This window comes from Phyllopteryx taeniolatus, chromosome 23, assembly GCF_024500385.1.
Source record: "Phyllopteryx taeniolatus isolate TA_2022b chromosome 23, UOR_Ptae_1.2, whole genome shotgun sequence".
NCBI classification, from domain to species: Eukaryota; Metazoa; Chordata; class Actinopteri; order Syngnathiformes; family Syngnathidae; genus Phyllopteryx; species Phyllopteryx taeniolatus.
Window position 1 is genome coordinate 8,135,742 of NC_084524.1, and position 18,606 is coordinate 8,154,347.

The 18,606-nt window shown below is 47.9% G+C and overlaps 2 protein-coding genes across 2 annotated transcripts; one reads left to right on the plus strand and one right to left on the minus strand.

Annotated features, from left to right (window-relative positions):
* Positions 1–2,984: 2,984 nt before the first annotated feature.
* Positions 2,985–9,797, minus strand: aadat (aminoadipate aminotransferase). Its single transcript, XM_061763630.1, has 12 exons — positions 9,317–9,797; positions 7,780–7,948; positions 7,110–7,242; positions 6,977–7,051; positions 6,708–6,902; positions 6,126–6,274; positions 5,949–6,045; positions 3,941–4,002; positions 3,808–3,872; positions 3,410–3,516; positions 3,217–3,318; positions 2,985–3,144 (listed from the first exon to the last, which is right to left on the minus strand). The coding sequence occupies exons 1-12, from the start codon at positions 9,381–9,383 to the stop codon at positions 3,103–3,105; spliced, it is 1,263 nt and encodes a 420-aa protein (XP_061619614.1). The 5' UTR covers positions 9,384–9,797; the 3' UTR covers positions 2,985–3,102.
* A 3,251-nt stretch (positions 9,798–13,048) lies between these two features.
* Positions 13,049–16,147, plus strand: ino80b (INO80 complex subunit B). Its single transcript, XM_061763655.1, has 5 exons — positions 13,049–13,560; positions 13,703–13,871; positions 13,935–14,077; positions 15,166–15,338; positions 15,406–16,147. The coding sequence occupies exons 1-5, from the start codon at positions 13,521–13,523 to the stop codon at positions 15,868–15,870; spliced, it is 990 nt and encodes a 329-aa protein (XP_061619639.1). The 5' UTR covers positions 13,049–13,520; the 3' UTR covers positions 15,871–16,147.
* Positions 16,148–18,606: the final 2,459 nt, after the last annotated feature.

The following is an 18,606-nucleotide window of genomic DNA, read 5'->3' on the forward strand; positions in this document are numbered from 1 at the left end:
ACTAAACAACAAACATTTGACGGTTTTGGGGGTTTTTTTTTTTAATCTTGGACGAATGTCGCAGTGGGGGCGCATAGAAAACAACGGCTCACGGCTTCCTACACAAGACGTCGACGACGTTAGCGGACTTGTCGAAAGCGCTGCGGGGACTTCATGGCGGTCTTTCGCTTCCTTTTTTTTTTTTCTATTTTGACCGAGCGACTTTGGTACTCACATCGGGGCTCGTCGGCAGCGACACGGCAGGGCAACGATGCTCGAGTCCGGAGCCGCTGTGAAGTGAACCGCTTTTTTTTCCTCGTGCCCCGAACCGCCTCGCCGCAACGGGGCGCTGCTGACTTACGCTGCGTCTCATTTGCCTCGGAAGTGGGAATGACGTCACTCCCGAGCGACCAGCGTTCCATTGACCGCGTCGGAAAACAAGATGGCGACGTCCGTGAGAGCTAGCTCGTGTTTGCTTTTTCCGAATACAACTTCAATTTGTGGGCAAATATACGGTCCTTTTGCGACCTTCAAACGCGGCAGACGAAGAGGAAACATAAAGACGCCTTTTTCTTTCGTCGTATTTATTTGTTTACAAATAAAAGGGCGTTTGTCTCGTCTCTGTGTTTGCGTTGCTCGCTTTCTTCTTGGCTTCGGGTTCAAATGTTTTTGCGTCATATTCTTTACTGAAATCCTTTTTTTTTTTGGTCTCTTGTCTAGAGGACGAGGAGGAAGACTGGAACTGAGTGGGAGAGCATCCTAAGTGCTCATCGTGGCATTGGCCAACCGAAACAGCTTCCCTGAGATCTCTCCTTCCTTACAGTATAACTATTACTTTATAGGACAGCAACATAGTACTATATTCATATATGCAGTACTCTCCTAAAGTATTGGAACGGCAAGGTCGAGTCCTTTGTTTTTGTTGTATACCGAATACATTTGGGTTTCGGAGCAAAAGATGAATATGAGACAGAAGTTGAGAATTCCAGCTTTTATTTTGCCTCACAGTTCAGTTCTCAACAAAGTTCGGGTGACGCATCCGGACAATGGCGCCGAAGTCAATGAATGACAGAATGGCTTCAAAAGAAGAAAATATGCCCAGTCAGAGTTCTGACCTGCACTCGATCGTTACCTCGAGAGAGCAATTCATACCCGACATCCCGAGAATATTGCTGAACTGAAAGGCTTTTTTTTTTTTGCAAAGACGAATGCTTAAAAAATGACTCCAACCAATGGCTGAAGTGTTACCATGCTTCGTGAAGCTTCATCTCGCCATCACGAGCAATAAGGAATGCTGGAATGATGACATTTTGACATTGCTAACGATGTGCAGCGAACTACTTTATGCAGCGGCGTAAGAATGGTGTCACGTGCGCCACAAAAAGGCTCGCTTGATTGTTTTTTTTGTTTGTTTTTTTAATTCAAGGCTTCAAGTGTTCGACATACGAGTATATAATGTAAAGTTCGAGGTTACAGAGTTTGTGCATCGGAATAAGAAGACAGGATCTCAGGCGGCGCAAAAAGGCACGCTCAGTTACAGCGCTAATGACTGTTTTTCATTGAATAGTTGTACATTTATGGCCTGTTGTGTGTTATATTTATTATGACTTTAATAGAAATAGACTAGGGCTAGTTCTATTAAAGTGCTAATTTTGTTCATAAAATTAACAACATTAAAAATGTGCAAATTCAGATAATGAACAATATCGCTTAGTCTAAAACATAATTTTAAAAAATTACATTTTTGTAAAATAAATTAGGGCAAATGTATTTATATAGCGCATTTCATACACAAGGTAACTCAATGTCCTTTACATAATTAATAGGATTTAAAAAAAAAAAAACAGATTCTAAATATTTAGAACAAAGAGAAACATGAATTAACCAGTAGCAGAACTTTAAAATCTATTCTAAAGCTGACTGGAACGCAGTGTAAAGACTTTCGAATTGGAGTAATATGCTCTGACCTCTTTGTTCTGGTCAGAACCCGAGCCGCAGCATTCTGAATTTGCTGCAGCTGTTTCATGCTCTTTTTAGGGAGTCCAGTCAGAAGACCATTACAATAGTCCAGTCTACTTGAGATAAAAGCACGGCTGAGCTTCTCCTGGTCACATGCAAGCCTTCTTCACTCTGGATATGTTCTTCAGATGGTAGAAGGCGGTTTTAGTCATTGATTTGATATGACTGTTGAAATTTAGGTCGGAATCTCTCAGAACACCAAGGTTTCGGACTTAGAACTGTGTGTCATCTGCAGAGCTGAGAGTCAAGATTATATTATTATTATACTATACTCTTTGTACTTGTTAAAGAGCACAATACTATAGGCTCACCAGGCAGATTACAAAAACAGGAACATGGCTGCAGTGGATATACAAAGTATACACACCCCTGTTCAAATGCCAGGTTTTTTGACCAAGCTAAAGCATTTTAAAACTTTTTCCACCATTAATGTCACCTAGAATTTGTACGACTCAACTTTTTGTGATTAACTTGGCCTTTTTGGCAAGGTCACCATTGCAAAAGAGATGTTCTGTTTTAACTGACCAGGCACTGATAAAGTGTGTGTGTGAAAGAGAGAGAAAACAGGATGTACCCCAAAAGATGTTTTACAGTTCCTTGTGACCATAAAATAGGGCTAACGTTGCCATATGCGCAGCCGAAACAACAGCAAAAACATTGCAACTTACCGCAAGGTGTTTTCTCAAGTCAGAAGTGGGCTGAAATGTCCCAAGTTTGGGCTGTGACAAAACTACACTTGCATGTTAAAGCTGTTGCTTTTCGTAGTCCGTAATGTAAACAACTCGCGCGCGGTTGTCACGACTCACTTTGAATGTGTAAATTCTTCCTGACCGTTGTGCAAGGCTGATCTGCAGCGACAGGAACTTTTCGGTTGAAGTTGTTGCCGCCAAAGGAAGCGCAACTAGTCATTAGGTTCACATTTCAGTTTTTCCACCCCGCACTGTGGCTTTACAAGCTGTGTTCAGTAAAAAACAGGGAAACAAATGTTGATGTGGTAAATGTTTAAGAAAACAGATGACATTTTATGCCCAAATTAGACAGAAATCCATGTAAGTGCCATACAATCCTTTTGACTCAAATATAAAAAGGAGGAGAGGTCCCAAGTCACAGGGCCTCTCGGATGAGGCTTGCAAGGCGTCTGAAAGCCTGTTGGGAGAGAAAGGAAGAAATGGAGCATTTTTGTATCACGCACGCGTGGTCGAGCGTGCGTGTGCGTACTTCGTCAATCTGTTCAGGCGTCGACAGCGAAAATGCCGCCCTGACAAAAGGACATGGCTCGCCGCTGTTGATCATGAACACACCTCCTGGAACCAGCAGCACCTTCTCACAAGCGGGACACAAAACGCAAGCGACTCGGTCAGAGACGCGAGACGGAGTGCTTTATGGGCTTTACGGCGTCACCCCCACAGACCTCCTCCTCCAAGGCCTTCTCCATGATGAGCTTCTGGGTGTCACGCACGCCCGTCAGCTCAATCCACAGAAACATCCCCGCCGAGGGGGCGTGCCACTTGGCCACACCTGAGCGTGTTCAACAACAACAACAACAACAAAAAGACATTTTAGAAATGGCTCTCAATCCATCTATTGTCAATACCGCTGATCCTGTTCACGGGAGCCGGAGCCTATCCCGGCATATTACACCCTAGACTGGTCGCCGGTCACAAATGAGAGACAACCATTCACTGTCACATTCGCAGCGTCACCGAGTGGGACACGAGTCCACGCTGCCCACGGCGAAGTCGGGCAAACGTACCACGACGGCATCGGTGACCAGTAACGGTTCTTTGGTTTGCAACGCGCGCGGTGTACCTGTGAGCCACTTGTTAGCGGACTTAATCATCGCGTCCCGCTGTTTTCTGTAGAACTGGATCACCCTGCGGCGAGAGGGGAAAAAATGCATCGATGGCTTCAGATGTTTCTCTATCGAGCAGGGACAACATACCCGTACGTGTGGCGGAGAAAGCCATCTTGGCCCCAGCTGTGCAGGAGTTGTGACACCATCAGCTGCAGAGAAACAATGGCGGCGTTGGCGAGGAGGGAGACGACTATCGGGACGACGATGATTAGCGTTTTCCTACTGACTTGATCCCATTTCCAACGCTTTTCCCTTCCAATTATCATGGACCCTTTTTCCATTGAAGTCGTTCTGTCGCTCGCAAATCCTCCCTTCTGTCCCGAGTCTCGCTTTCTGATCTTTCTCCGTCTTTAACTTGAACTTTTATTCCTCTCTCGCCACATTTGCCTTTTTAGGGTCACGCCGCTGCATTTCAATCCGATTCCAAAACCTTCATTTTGTTTGTGTTTTCAGCCGACGCCGGCGTGTTTTGGATTGTTATCAGCTTGAGGTCACAAACTGATGGCCGAACAGGACTTTCTGTTAAGAGCCGAATTTATGGTTGCATCCATCGCAGCACGTTGTCCAGGTCTATAGGACGAGAGTGCGAGTGAGGGGATACACAAGCAATTGGCGTATTCATGAGTTATTTGTCGCGATAAGTGAGTGGCCCCACACCCAGCGAAAGAGTCCCAGGGGGTTTGTGCCTGCGGACACATTGCAAGTGAATTGACATGGTTTTGCACGCACAAAGACTGGCACAAGTGTCCTGTAATTGCTGTGCCCGCACCGCGGCGGTTGTGCTCCTGTCGGCTTCATCAAGCCGCGATCTCCAATTCTCACCGGAGCAGTCCGCAGCCGAGTGCGAAGCGGCCGGGATGAGAATCAGCACCTCCAAATCTGAGACCGCGGTCCTCGGCCGGAAAAGGGCGGCGTGTCGGGGATGAGATCCTGCCCCGAGTGGAGGAGTTCAAGTACCTCGGGGTCTTGTTCCCGAGCGAGGGAAGAACGGAACGGGAGATCGACAGGCGACAGGCGGATCGGTGCGGCGTCTGCAGTGATGCGGACTTTGTTTCGGTCCGTTGTGGTGAAGAAGGAGCTCAGCCGAAAGGCGAAGCTCTCCATTTACCGGTCGATCTACGTTCCTACCCTCGCCTATGGTCACGAGCTGTGGGTCTCAGAGTAGAGCCGCTGCTCCTCCGCATCGAGAGGAGCCAGATGAGGTGGCTGGTTCATCTGATTCGGATGCCTCCCGGACATCTCCCTGGTGAGGTGTTCCGGGCACGTCCCACCGGGAGGAGACCCCGGGGACGACCCGGGACACGCCGGAGAGACTTATGTCTTTCGGCTGGCCTGGGAAACGCCTCGGGATCCCCCCCGCAAGAGCTGGATGAAGTGGCTGGGGAGAGCGAAGTCTGGGCGTCCCTTCTAAAGCTACTGCCCCCGCAACCCGACCTCGGACGGATGGATGGCATCCCATTCCTTCTCCACGACAGAATCAAAATCCGCGTCCTTCAATAGGGACGTGATGAATGGGGATCTAGCGTCAAGTTAAAGTCGCCTCCCACCCACGATAACTGTAGAAGTGGCTGACAAGTTTAACAAGCGCGTGAAAAAAGGCGGGATCCTCTTTATTTGGAGCGTAGACATTGACAATTGTATAAAGCTTGTTAAATATTGTAACCCGTATCATTATGCATCGGCCTTCTGGATCTGCTACTGTACTATTTATGTATTTCTGACAATTGTGCAAAAGATGCAAAGTCATCTCGCACTTCAAATGACTAATATTGCAATAGTCCGGTGCGGTGACCGTTGTGCAAAGGGCGCCGAGACTTCAAGGAATGTATGCGGTTTGAAGTGAACCGGAGTGCCATAATCTGGGACCGTGTCGATTGTGCAAATGTTGCAGATACTCCTGAGTCAGTGTGCAAGTGGTGCAGATGCTACTGTGGCACATGAGTGGCCAGTATTGGTCAACAACAACAGCAACAGATATGCAAATAGCGCAGCGTGGCGAGACGACCGCAGCGAGCGCACGAGTAACGTATCATTGGCCCCACAGAGTCCGTTTCATCTCTGGACGTGACCAAGCGGGCACAAAAAGGTCTCTCACCTGCGTGAAGGTGCTGGTGTGCATGGTGGAGGCCTGGATGTGCAGCACCACCCGCTCCACCAGTGGCTTGGGCCCCGTCACGAAGCCAATCCTCAAGCTGAGGCGGGCAAAAATTGAAACCCATTTGAAGACAAAACGTGAACGGGATGACTGATAAGCGCAAGGTATTATCATTACCCCGAAGACAGAATCTTGGAGAAGGAGTCCGTTCTGATGACGCGCCCATCTTCGTCCATGGAGAGAAAGGTCGGCGCCCAAGGCTCGTCGAACTGCAGGAAGTAGTAGGGGTCGTCCTCGATGATGAGCATGTCGTACAGTCTTGCCAGCTGCGCACAGTCAAAAAGTCATCCATCCGTCCGTCCATCCGTCCGTGTTTTATAGCGCTTGGAATCTATGGCGCTTCTCCTCAGCTGGAGCCTATCCCAGCTGACTCTAGCCGAACGAGAGTGTGTATATACATATATATACATATATATACATATACCCTGGACTGGTTGGCAGCCAATCAAAGCGCCCATATAGGATCTACAGTACTTGAGTTTTCCATGAACCTAAGACACATGTTGTTTTAATGTGGAGAGAAGACGGAGTAAACCAAGCACGGAGAGAAAATGCAAACTCCACACCGGTCGAAAACACAAAACCCCGGAACTGTGAGGCAGACATGCTAACCGCTAGACAACCCATGTGATACAATCTCCGAATAGTGGCGATTGCACTATTGTACAGCGTTAGCAGGCGAATGGACGAAAACGCCACCTCGTAGACTTCCTTCTTCCTCTGTGCGGTCATGGACGCTCCAGTGGGGTTCCCCCCATTAGGAACGGTGTAGAGGACCTTGGGCCTGAGGACGTCTGACCGGTTCCAGCGGGACAAGACCTCCTCGAGGCCCGCCGGTATAATGCCGTGCTGATCGCTCGGGACGTTGACGATGTTGCAACCCAGCGGCCGGAGCTGGGAAATATAGAGAAGCGGTTGAGGTTCAAGAGTTTGAGACAGTTCCCTTCCAGCAGGCGACATGGTCTTACCGCCGCCAGCGTTCCGGGGTAGGTGGGTGAGTCCAGCAGGACGTCATCTCCTGGGCTGACTAGCATCTCAAAGACCTGCCAGACCACACAACCGCTGAAAACGTGCCAGGAAGCGGGAACGAAGGGGTCCTACCTTGCAGAGTCCCTCCTGGCTCCCTGTGGTCACACACACATCCATCTGTCCCTTCTCCGGACTGTAGACAGCCGTCGGTGGGTCGTGGAGGTCCTTCTGCAGGTTCTTCATCCACACCAGCAGCTCGGGGATTCTGCGTCAAGGTTACACGTTTCTACGAGTTGCCATTTAGGCCAACAATAACATTTACGCACCAAAAACACTTTGCACATAGTTTGAGAAGTTTTTGGGTGCATGTGAAAAGGACGATTTGTGAAAATACTCTTGGTTTTTTTTTTCTTCTCCAGCCCACTTCTAACTTGAGAAAACACCTTGTGGTAAGTTGCGGATGTTTCTATTGTTGCTTTGGCAGTGCATCTGGCAACATTTGCCCTATTTTATTGGTCAAAAATCACCGTGCAGCTGTGCATGGACTCCCGTATATTATTAACTTTTATTTTTATCTGACGCTTGTGCTCCATTTTTTTTTTTAAATCAGAAGTTATTCACCAGTTACTCTTGAGTAGTTTTTTTCACCGGGTACTTTCTTACTCAAGTAACTATTTGGAGGAGGACTACTTTTTACTTGGACTTGAGTCAGTATTCTCAAGTACTCTGACTTGAGCACAATATTTAGCTTTAGCTTTAGCTTTAGTTTCAATCCATCCACAGGCCGTCACAAACGTCTCACCCGTTGGAGGCGGAGTACTGGAGGGCCCTTTTCATGGCTGCCTCATCGAAGGAGACCGCCGGGCCATTCTTGACCTTGATGACGGCCGACTCGAAGGGGAACGTGTCGGGGTTGGGCGCCCCTCCGGCCAGTGAAATCAGCGACGGGGGAGAGCGCTGCTGCAGCTCGGCTTCAGAAGGCAGAGCACAGCGCCGCCGTCGTGACATCAGGACAAATACGACAATAACACGCATCTTGAAAGTATTCACAGCGCTTCGCTTTTTCCCACATTTTGATATTTGGCAAAACTCCGGGAATTTTCAATGGGAATTCAGGGGAATAAACTGGGAATTTAAAGGTTAGCTCTTTAATGGGTACTTAGGTGGGCTAACTCCATATATGTTGTTTTAAAGGAGAGTCATTTCAAGTTGACATCTGTGGTCATGAAGTCCTTTGAACGTCTCGTGCCGGACCACCTCAAGAGCGTCACAGGTCCCCTACTGGGCCCCCTGCGGTTTGCCTACCGAGCGAACAGGTCTGCGGATGATGCGGTCCACATGGGACTAGAACACCTGGACAGTGCGGGGACCTACGCGAGGATCCTGCTCGTGGACTTCAGCTCAGCGTTCGACACCATCATCCCTGAACTCCTGTCATCCAAGCTTCTCCAGCTCAGCGTCTCGCCTGCCATCTGCCAGCGGATTGACAGCTTCCCGACGGGCAGGGCACAGCAGGTCAGGCTGGGGGGAGGCCACCTCACGCACACGCAGAACCGTGTCGGCCTCATCAAGGACGGTGACGAGTCCGCATATCGACGGGAAGCGGAGCGGCCGGAGCGACCTGGAGCTGAACACGCTCGAGACTGTGGAGATGATGGTGGACTTCAGGAGGCATCCTTCGCCACAGCTGCCCCTCACGTTGTCCAGCTGCCTTGTGTCAACCGTGGAGACCTTCAAGTTCCTGGGAATTACAGTCTCTCAAGACCTGAAGTGGGCGATCAACATCAACTCCGTCCTCAAAAAGGCCCAGCAGGGGATGTACTTCCCGCGGCTTCTGAGGGAGCACGGCCTGCCACCGGAGCTGCTGAGGCGGTTCGACACAGCGCTCATCCAATCGGTCCTGTGTTCGAAGACAAGAGTGTGCAAAATCCTCTGGGACCCCGGTCCTCAGAAGTGTGATGCAGACGCTCTAAGCAGTCGTCCACCGTGCCGCTTGTTTCACACATCTCGATGTAAACACCATGAAATAAAAGCTGGAATTCTGAACTTTTGTCTCATCTTCATCTTTTGATTCGAAACCCTAACTGTGTTCAGTATAAGACCAAAACCATTCCAACACTTTTGGAGGGACCTGTATATGTGATTGCTGAGTTTTTGGTTTGAATATGTTGTTCGTATGGGGCGTTGCGCGTAAACTCCACAGGGTTTTATATATATATATATATATATATATATATATATATATGTACATATGTGATAATCAATTAAGAGCGTATAAAAGAGGAAGAGCTGCGAGTAGCTTCCGGATGCACGCCATGTTATTTGTGTCGGGCACTCACTCAACATCCTGATGGGCGACGGCTTCCTCGCGGCACTCACAGCCGTGAGGAATCGAGAGTAATTCATGTTTCCGGCCGGCAGTCACGCATTGGCAGTCTCGTCGCGCGTTCCAGAAATTATCTGGGCCAGCCTTTTCTGAAACCGCCACCAACTTGGAACTTGAGACACAATGTGGAACTCAACGGCAGTGTGGCGGAAAGTCAACGTTGACGCGGCGTTATGACGTCATTGACCTTGTCTGCGTCCCGGGCGGCTTCTCGCATATTTATCTTATATAATACGGTTATATTCTTATATAATACGGTTATATATCGCTACGGCTGCCAGTTCGTGGACTATACTTAGCAAACGTCAACTAAGTCAACATGAACTCTACCTTCGTTGCGTTATTCGGCATCACACTCGTGTTCCTGGCAGGACACGCCCATCGCCAATGTTACAGGCTGCAGGCCACAAGCCGCTGCACGCTGATTGGCTGCTTTATCCCTGCAGGACAGGTCCCACATTCAGTCTCATCACAGAACTAAATTATACAGAGCACATCACTTTTTTTGTAAGTTTTATGTGCTTTCACATTCGCGGAATGTCGAATGAACCTAAGACATTGATCGTCATTTTCAAAAATGAACATCTGTGGTTGTTGATTAGTGTATCGACATATGACATTTCGCCAATAGTGTCATGCGATTAATATTATAAAATGGTTTTATATTCACAGGTGCATAGTTAATGAGGCCAAAAATATGTTCGAAGCAAAGAGAAAAGATTTGGTTCGATTCAGAATAGAATCAAATGATAAATGTCTTTCTATAATTGGGCAGAGTGTGGGCAATTCCAAAATAAATGACAAATATTTTCAGTGGATCCTTCAAAAATCAGCAATTAGTATCAATTTCTTTTACGAGCCGTTGTCGAAAAATGTTACATGGGTACGAAATAACCGATGAATTCTTTCGAACGATACTGCTTTCATTTTATTGTTCATATTTTGCTGGTAAATTCAAAAACATTTTCCAGTCAAGATGATCAAGAAGATTATTATAGAAGATCATATTTTTAAACTCGGATTCTGACCTGCCGAAACGTTAATAAATCGCGTAATGACTCAGTCGAGATCGCATTTATACCAATGATAAATTCACTAAAAGATACAATTCCATATTTCAAAATACATTATTGGTATGTCAGAAGTGAGCCATTTGAATGTTATTAGCAAACGATAAGCATTTGTTTGTACATAAAATGTCTTTTTTACTCTATAAGTAGTATCAATGCGGAGAGAAACGATGTTTCCAAATGTCGGAGTCCGTCCCAGCCGTCTCCGGGCGAGAGGCGGGGTACGCCCTGAACTGGTCGCCAGCCAATCGCAGGGCACATAGAGACAAACAACCATTCGCACTCGCATTCTTCAATCGATCATGATGTCAAAGGAACTGCCTGAAGAGCTCAGAGACAGAATTGCGGTAAGGCACAGATCTGGCCGAGGTTACAAAAAAAAATTCTACTGCACTTAAGGTTCCTAAGAGCACAGTGGCCTCCATAATCCTGAAATGGAAGACGTTTGGGACGACCAGAACCCTTCTTAGGGCTGGCCGTCCGGCCAAACTGAGCAATCGGGTGAGAAGAGCCTTGGTGACAGAGGTAGAGGAGAACCCAAAGATCCCTGTGGCTGAGCTCCAGAGATGCAGTCGGGAGATGGGAGAAACACCTGAAGGACTCCAAGATGGTGAGAAATAAGATTCTCTGCTCTGATGAGACTCAGATAGAACTTTTTGGCCTTAATTCTAAGCGGTATGTGTGGAGAAAAGCAGGCCCTGCTCATCACCGGTCCAATACAGTCCCAAGAGTGAAGCACGGCGGTGGGAGCATCTTGCCGTGGGGGGGTTTTTCAGCTGCAGGGACAGGACGACCGGTTACAATCGAAGGTAAGTTGAATGCGGCCAAGTACAGGGATATCCTGGACGAAAACCTTCTCCAGAGTGCTCAGGACCTCAGACTGGGCCCAAGGTTCACCTTCCAACAAGACCATGACCCTTAGCACACAGCTAAAATAACGAAGGAGTGGTTTCAGAACAACTCTGTGACTGCTCTCGAATGGCCCAGCCAGAGCCCTGACTTCAACCCAATTGAGCATCTCTGGAGAGACCTGTAAATGGCTGTCCACCAACGTTCACCATCCAACCTGACAGAACTGGAGAGGATCTGCAAGGAGGAATGGCAGAGGATCCCCGAATCCAGGTGGGAAAAACTTCCTAAAAAGACTCATAGCTCAAAAGGGCGCTTCTAGAGCAAAGCAAAGCAAATTTATTTATATCGTGCAAGGTAACTCAATGTGCTTTACACGATGAAAGGCATTTAAAAAAGAAAAAAGCAGCTTATAAACATCAAAACAAATACAAATAAAAGTACAATTAAAACGGCATAAAATCTATTCTCAAGCTGACAGGAAGCCAGTGTAAAGACTTTCGAATTGGAGTAATATGCTCTAACGTCTTTGTTCTGGTCAGAACCCGAGCTGCAGCATTCTGAATGAGCTGCAGCTGTTTCATACTCTTTTTAGGGAGTCCAGTCAGAAGACCATTACAACAGTCAAGTCGACTTGAGATAAAAGCATGGATGAGCTTCTCCTGGTCACATGCAAGCCTTCACTCTGGATATGTTCTTCAGATGGTGGAAGGCAGTTTTAGTCATTGACTGTTGGAAGTCAGGTAGGAATCTATCAGAACACCAAGGTTTCGGACTTGGTCTTTGGTTTTTAAAGCGAGTGACTCCAGGTATTTACTAACACCAATCCTCTTTTCGTTCATGCCAAAAACAATTATGTCAGTTTTGGTGTGGTTTTATTGAAGGAAATGTTGGCTCATCCAGTTCTTTATCTGTTTTAGCCAGCGACACAAAACCTCAATTGAACTGTAGTCATCTGGAGACACCGCTCGACATAACTGTGTGTCATCTGCATAACTTCGATAGTCAAAATTCAAGTTCTGAAGAGTTTGACCCAAGGGTAGCATATACAGGCTGAACAGGAGGGGTCCAAGAACTGACCCTTGAGGGACCCCATGGGTCACTGCCATTCGATGAGATTCAACACTTCCAATGGTTACAAAATGAGCTTGTCAACCACAGCAAACAGAGTGCGAGTATTGTCGAAGTTCTTACGGATGATGTCAGAAAAGTGTTGACTAACTCTTGGTTAAAATGACAAAGACTTTGCGTGTCGAGGTCAAAGTCAATTTGGAGTTGAGTTTTTCTCCACTGACAGCAGTTCTGAAAAGTCCTCCATACATTTTCTGTTGTATCTTGGGGGTCTATAAATGAAAACAATAACCTTGAACTAAAAAAAAGGGAGATATTCAAAAGAGCGAAAATCACCAGTATAATTTCTTCGCGCTGAAATAATGACTTGAAAACAACGGCATTCCAATGTTGACAATGCACAACAGAATTTCTTTAACAATAAGGATTGATGTCTAAAACAATCAATTAATGACTGGACTGTTTTAATCACTCTGTCATGTTTAAATCCCTGACAAACTAGTACGCGCTTTATTGGTCCGAGTATGTAACTTTACATTTGTTTGTTTTTTTTATCGTCCGTATATCTGTTAAGTTAAATTCGTGCATGATTAGCATCCGGATAATTGTGGTTTCTTCTTCTTCTTCTTCTCCTTCTTCTTCTTCTCCTTTCTCTTCTGTGTTTTGCGTATATACTGCCCTCCTCAGATAACGTTTCAACTACAATGTAAAAAAAAAAAACAAGAAACAAAAAACGTCCTTCTCTATATCCTCTGATACATTTCTGAGTCATGTAGAAATGTCAACACTGCGTTTATCATCAGTTGATGGTTCTCATTCTTCGTGCCAAAGAAAGATTAACCCCAAACGAGTCTAAAAGCGAGCGTTGCTTTACCGCCCGCCGCCAGTAGAGGGCAGCGAGCGTCAACACGAGAGGGAAATGGCCGGAAGCAGATGAATATGCGTCAATTCCTGGGAGTTAGCATTAGCTTGTACCAATAAATGCAACTTGTGCTTCGACCTCGCAGTCTTTAACGTCGTGGCCGCTAAATTCCAGTTTTTTTTTTTTTAAACTAAAATAATACCTGACTGTACTTAGCGTTAATTCGCGCCGGAAGCCAAATTTGTGTGGATTCTTATTATTGTTTTGCTGCCATGTAACGCTTGTGCAACCCTACGGCGATTTGAATGGGGAAAAGGAAAGACTTGGTTCATTCCAGAGTTCTCGGTAAGTAACTACTTCCTTGTTTAGAGACCAACAAGCGTGTTTTGGGAATGTGAGAGGAAGCTGGCGTACCCGAAGAAAAGCCAAGCACGGGGAGAACATTCGAGAGGCAGACAAAACGGATCGCCTCTGTTGTCATGTGCAGGCGAAGGGAGCGTGGGGCCACATGGTAAGCACAAGCATAAAAAGCACAAGCGGCACAAGAGGAAGCACCACGGCCTCTGTGAGGCGCCGGCGCCCGTCGTCGCCCCTCGCCCGCCCCCGCAGCTGCGACTCAAGATCAAGCTGGGAGGACAGACCCTGGGGACGAAGAGGCGAGTTGCCCGCACCTGACGGCGCCCCGCGCGTCTGCGTTAACTGCTCTCTTTCCACTGCAGTGTTCCCACCTTCACCGTGCACCCCGGCGTGGCTTGTTCTCCCTCACCGCTGATGATTGTGGATGAGGATGAGGACGAGGACGAGGACGAGGACGACGAGGAGGAGCCTTCCGTACCCCTGGAGCAGTATCGGGCCTGGCTGGGTGAGAACAAGTCCAGCGAAGCCCCACTTATCTCAGATGACGGGTTCCCAGATAGGGACTGCGCGATATTGGGGGGGGAGGACTTTGCCAGTCTTCTTTTGAAAGCCGCCATATAGAATCGTACACGATCAGTGTTGGGGAAAGTTCATTTTCTATGCGAACGGCTTCAAAGTTCAGTGTTTTTTGAAATGCCTTTCATCATGTCAAGCACATTGTGTATGAAATGCGCGATACATAAATATATTTGCTTTACTCTAGATTCCCTAATTGATGAGACTCAATCTGGCTTTATGAGAAACGGAAAGTATTCAGTCAGACCCCCTTCATTTGATCAAATCCTTTAAGTTCTTGAGTCTGTTTGGCAACGATGCAACAAGTTATTCCCACCTGGATTTGGGGATCCGCCGGCATTCCTCCTTGCAGATCGTGAACGTTGGTGGGCGGCCATTTTCAGGTCTCTCCCGAGATGCTCAATTGGGTTGAAGTCAGGGCTCTGGCCGGGCCATTCAAGAGCAGTCACGGAGTTGTTCAATTGTGATCAATTATTGCTTCTTTAGCATCGATTTCGTGCGCGAGACGACAACTTCGACTTCCACATTTGCTCCGATCCAATTTAAGCAATAGTGGCTTTAAATTCTAGTTCACCAATCAAACAACACAAAGTCACATGACCTCAGACGTCGTCTTCTATTGGGCTTCCCCGGCATGTGCAAGATATTTCGAAATTCTCCATCGATAGCGAGCGGTCCAGGCCTGCTATGCTCAGCACATCCATGTTTCAACGTTGGGATAAGGTTTGGATCTTGGTGGCGTTGTGTTCCTCCCAAGCAATTCAACTTTGGGATTTCAAATCTTTGAAAAACTGTTTGAAGTTATTAGAACAAAGTACTTTCATTTTTGAGTCTCCAAACGAATGACACTACTCAGAAAAAGTTCGGGATGGTGGCTTTTCAAGTGAATTTGAGGATCAACCTGAAATACTTGATGGACTTAAAAACAATGCTTTGATTGCATTTTAAGCTCATCCTGAAATGTCACTTTCAACTCGTGCGGGGGGGGGGATTGATCCGTCTTGGTTTGCGTGTCAGATGAAGATAGCAACATGGCCACGTCTCCTCTGCCCGACATGGACTCGGACTCCATGCTGGGAGTGCCTGCGGACGAGGAGGAGAGGTGGCTGGATGCTCTGGAGAAGGGCGAGCTCGACGACAACGGCGAGCTGAGGAAGGAGGTCGATGAGTCTCTGCTCACTGCCCGACAGGTGAGGAGGGCGGGGGCGGGGACGGGGAAATCCGCGGTTTTGCTCACAAGTACTTGGTGCTCTTCAGAAAGCGCTACTCCACAAGCAGCAGATCCAGCCCCTTCTGGAGCTGCCCATGGGCTACAAGGAGAAGGAGATGACCGCCGAGATGATGCAGAAGCGGGAAGAGCGCGCTCGGAAGCGGCGCTTGCAGGCGGCCAAGAAGGCGGAGGAGAACAAGAACCAGACCATCGAGAGGCTCACCAAGACCAGCAAGGCCAAGATCAAAAGCATGCGAGAGAAGAAGTCCAAGCAGAGTCAGTGTCCCACCGTCCACTACAGCGACTCGGCCCAAGGCGTGACCATCTCCTTCCCCGCAGGCGTCCCTGCTCCCGATGCCACGCCGCCGCCTGCGCCGCCTCCGGTCCCCGTGAGCTGCGGCGTGAGCGGCTGCTCCAACCAGAAGAAATACCGCTGCTCCAAAACGGGCGTCCCCCTATGCAGCCTGCAGTGCTACAAGATGAACATGGAGTTAGTGCAGGGCGCTGCCTGAGCTGGGATTAACAGAGGACCCCGGTAATCACGAGAGATGCCTTCTACGCCCATCGGTGATATCCAGACCTCATACAAAAACGTTTTGTGGTTTTCCCCCCGCTCCAAAATGTAAACGCATTAAAACACACTTGAAAGTATTCATTGACTGCCATTGACAGCTAGAGACGTCAAATATCCATGTTAACTGGGAGGGCTGGCAGTCAAAGTCTGCGATATGAGGATGTGTGTGAACGATGAACTGCAGCATCGAGGGGGGGGGGGGGGGGGTTGTAAATACTTTTGTGAATAAACTGATTGACGGTCACATCAGCTTCTGTTCATCACTGCTTCATTTTGCCTTCATTTAAAGGAGACATATTTTTATTGTCCTGCTGAACTTATTGTTTTTAGCGGTCTCGTGCAAGGGGGCGACTGGATACGCTGCGCATTACGCTGACGGGCCGACGGCAAGTTTGTCGTTTGTTACCATGACGACCGGGGGAGAGCCTGAGCCGAGTGACTTAGTTGCAGGAGATAAATATCTGGCTTTTAATCTTAGGGTCTCCCATCTTAAATATAAACGTATCGCTTCTCTCTGGCACTGTACAGGCAGCTGCTATTTGAGCCGTACTCAAAAGACCCATCCTCAACCAATGATAGGCCGGTGTCAGATCTCTGTTGCGGGGGAGGAAGCACACCTTAATGATCACATGGCCTCCAGCAATCGACTTGAAGTTCTTGCAGACCACTCTATTGAAACGGCCTTCGCAAGAGTGACGAGTGATCTTTGGCGAGGCATGGACTGCGCCGCCTCATCAATACGATCATGACTCGACCTCAGCGCTGCCTTTGATCCCGCCGATCACAAAATATTACCACCGGCTTGCCTCGAAGCATGCGTTGGCATTCCAGCCCCAGCGCTTCCTTGGTTGAGCTTTTATCTCTCAGATGGGACAAACCGTGTAATCCATGGTAACGTGACCTCCGAGTAGTCCAATGTCACTTGGAGAGTCCCGCAGGGATCGGTACTTTGCCCTCTTTTGTTCAGCATTTATATGCTGCCGCTTGGCGAGATCATACACAAATATAAGATGACCTTTTATTGTTATGCCGACGATACCAACCTATACATGACATTCAAAATGAGGAACTGGTAACCTTTAGGCGTGTCTTGTTCAGATTAAACAACGGATGTCCTGTAATAGAAAACGGAGCGCTTGGTGACTGGCCCCGCTAAACACGCACACTTTTTCAAGGACTCCTCTGAGCATAACGGGATGACGTAATCAGAATACATATAGGTTCATTGAGAACCTGTAAATTGCCCGTAGGTGTGAATGTGAGTGCAAATGGTTGGTTGCGATTGGCTGGCGACCGGTTCGGTCCGTGTTCTCTCCGTTTTGTTGTGGTTTGGATGAGCCAACATTTTCTTCAATTAGTTCTTTATCCGTTTTAGACGGTGACACAACACCTCCATCTGGAGACACTGTGCGTCATCTGCATAGTTATGATAGTCAAAATTCAAGTTCTGAAGAATTTGAGCCATGGGTAGCATATACAGGCTGAACAGGGACCCCATCGGTCATTGCCATTCGATGAGATTCAACCCTTCCAAAATAACTCCTTTCCTCCAGGCGGGACCTGAACCATTTAAGGACTGTTCCATTTAGTCCGACCCACGTTTCCAACCTGTTCGGCAGTATAAGATGATCTACCGTATCAAAAGCCATTGGGGTCGGGTGCGGTGCGAGCTGGGCGGTGGCCGAAGGCAGGGACCTCTGCCATCCGATCTCTGGCTGCAGAAGCTGGCTCAGGGGACGTGGAATGTAACTTCTCTGGCAGCTGGTGTGTGAGGTCGAGAAGTTCCGACTCGATATAGTCAGACTCGCCTCCGACACAACCCGGAGCTGAACACGCTCGAGACTGTAGAGATGATCGTGGACTTCAGGAGGCATCCTTCGCCACAGCTGCCCCTCACGTTGTCCAGCTGCCTTGTGTCAACCGTCGAGACCTTCAAGTTCCTGGGGAATTACAGTCTCTCAGGACCTGAAGCGGGCGACCAACATCAACTCCGTCCTCAAAAAGGCCCAGCAGAGGATGTACTTCCTGCGGCTTCTGAGGAAGCACGGCCTGCCACGGGAGCTGCTGAGGCGGTTCTACACAGCGGTCGACGAATCGGTCCTGTGTTCTTCCATCACAGTCTGGTTTGGTGCTGCTACAAAAAAGGACAAACTCCGACTGCAACGGACAATCAAAACTGCTGAAAGGATTGTCGGTACCCTCCGACACACCCTTGAGGACTTGCACGCTGCCAGAACTGCTGTGTGTACATTATTGTGAAAAAAAAATGATTTTAGCAAATGGCTGCAATATAACAAAGAGTGAAAAATGTAAGGGGGTCTGAATACTTTCCGTACCCGCTGTATATGAAAATGACCCCTAACCCTAAATGCAGCTCTCCTTGCATTTTGGCTTTCACGTGCTAAGCAGAGGCATCACAGCTGCGGGGCTACTTGAAAGTGGCGCTGGATCTTCGCCCAGCCGAGCAGATCACGGGACGGGCGAAGAAACTGACTGCGGGAGTAGTGACGTAAATTAGCCACGCTGATACTCTATGTAATAGTGGATCTTTTTGCTTTTCTTTAGCATTTTCGACTTTACTACCATTTCCGCTTATTTGTGTGTTTTGACATTTTCAAGATGGACATTTTCTTTTACCGCCTCAAGATTTTTAACGAACACGAGTTCTTGTCAT

Excerpts from the sequence above, each read along its gene's own strand:
- ino80b (XM_061763655.1), top strand. The coding sequence starts at position 13,521 with ATGGGGAAAAGGAAAGACTTGGTTCATTCCAGAGTTCTCG. Across the intron at positions 13,872-13,934 it reads CAGACCCTGGGGACGAAGAG|TGTTCCCACCTTCACCGTGC; the intron begins GCGAGTTGCCCG and ends TTTCCACTGCAG. Across the intron at positions 15,339-15,405 it reads CTCTGCTCACTGCCCGACAG|AAAGCGCTACTCCACAAGCA; the intron begins GTGAGGAGGGCG and ends GGTGCTCTTCAG.
- aadat (XM_061763630.1), bottom strand. The coding sequence starts at position 9,383 with ATGAATTACTCTCGATTCCTCACGGCTGTGAGTGCCGCGAGGAAGCCG. Across the intron at positions 6,275-6,707 it reads GGAAGAAGGAAGTCTACGAG|CTGGCAAGACTGTACGACAT; the intron begins GTGGCGTTTTCG and ends GACTGTGCGCAG. Across the intron at positions 3,319-3,409 it reads AGAAGGCCTTGGAGGAGGAG|GTGCTGCTGGTTCCAGGAGG; the intron begins GTCTGTGGGGGT and ends GCTTGTGAGAAG.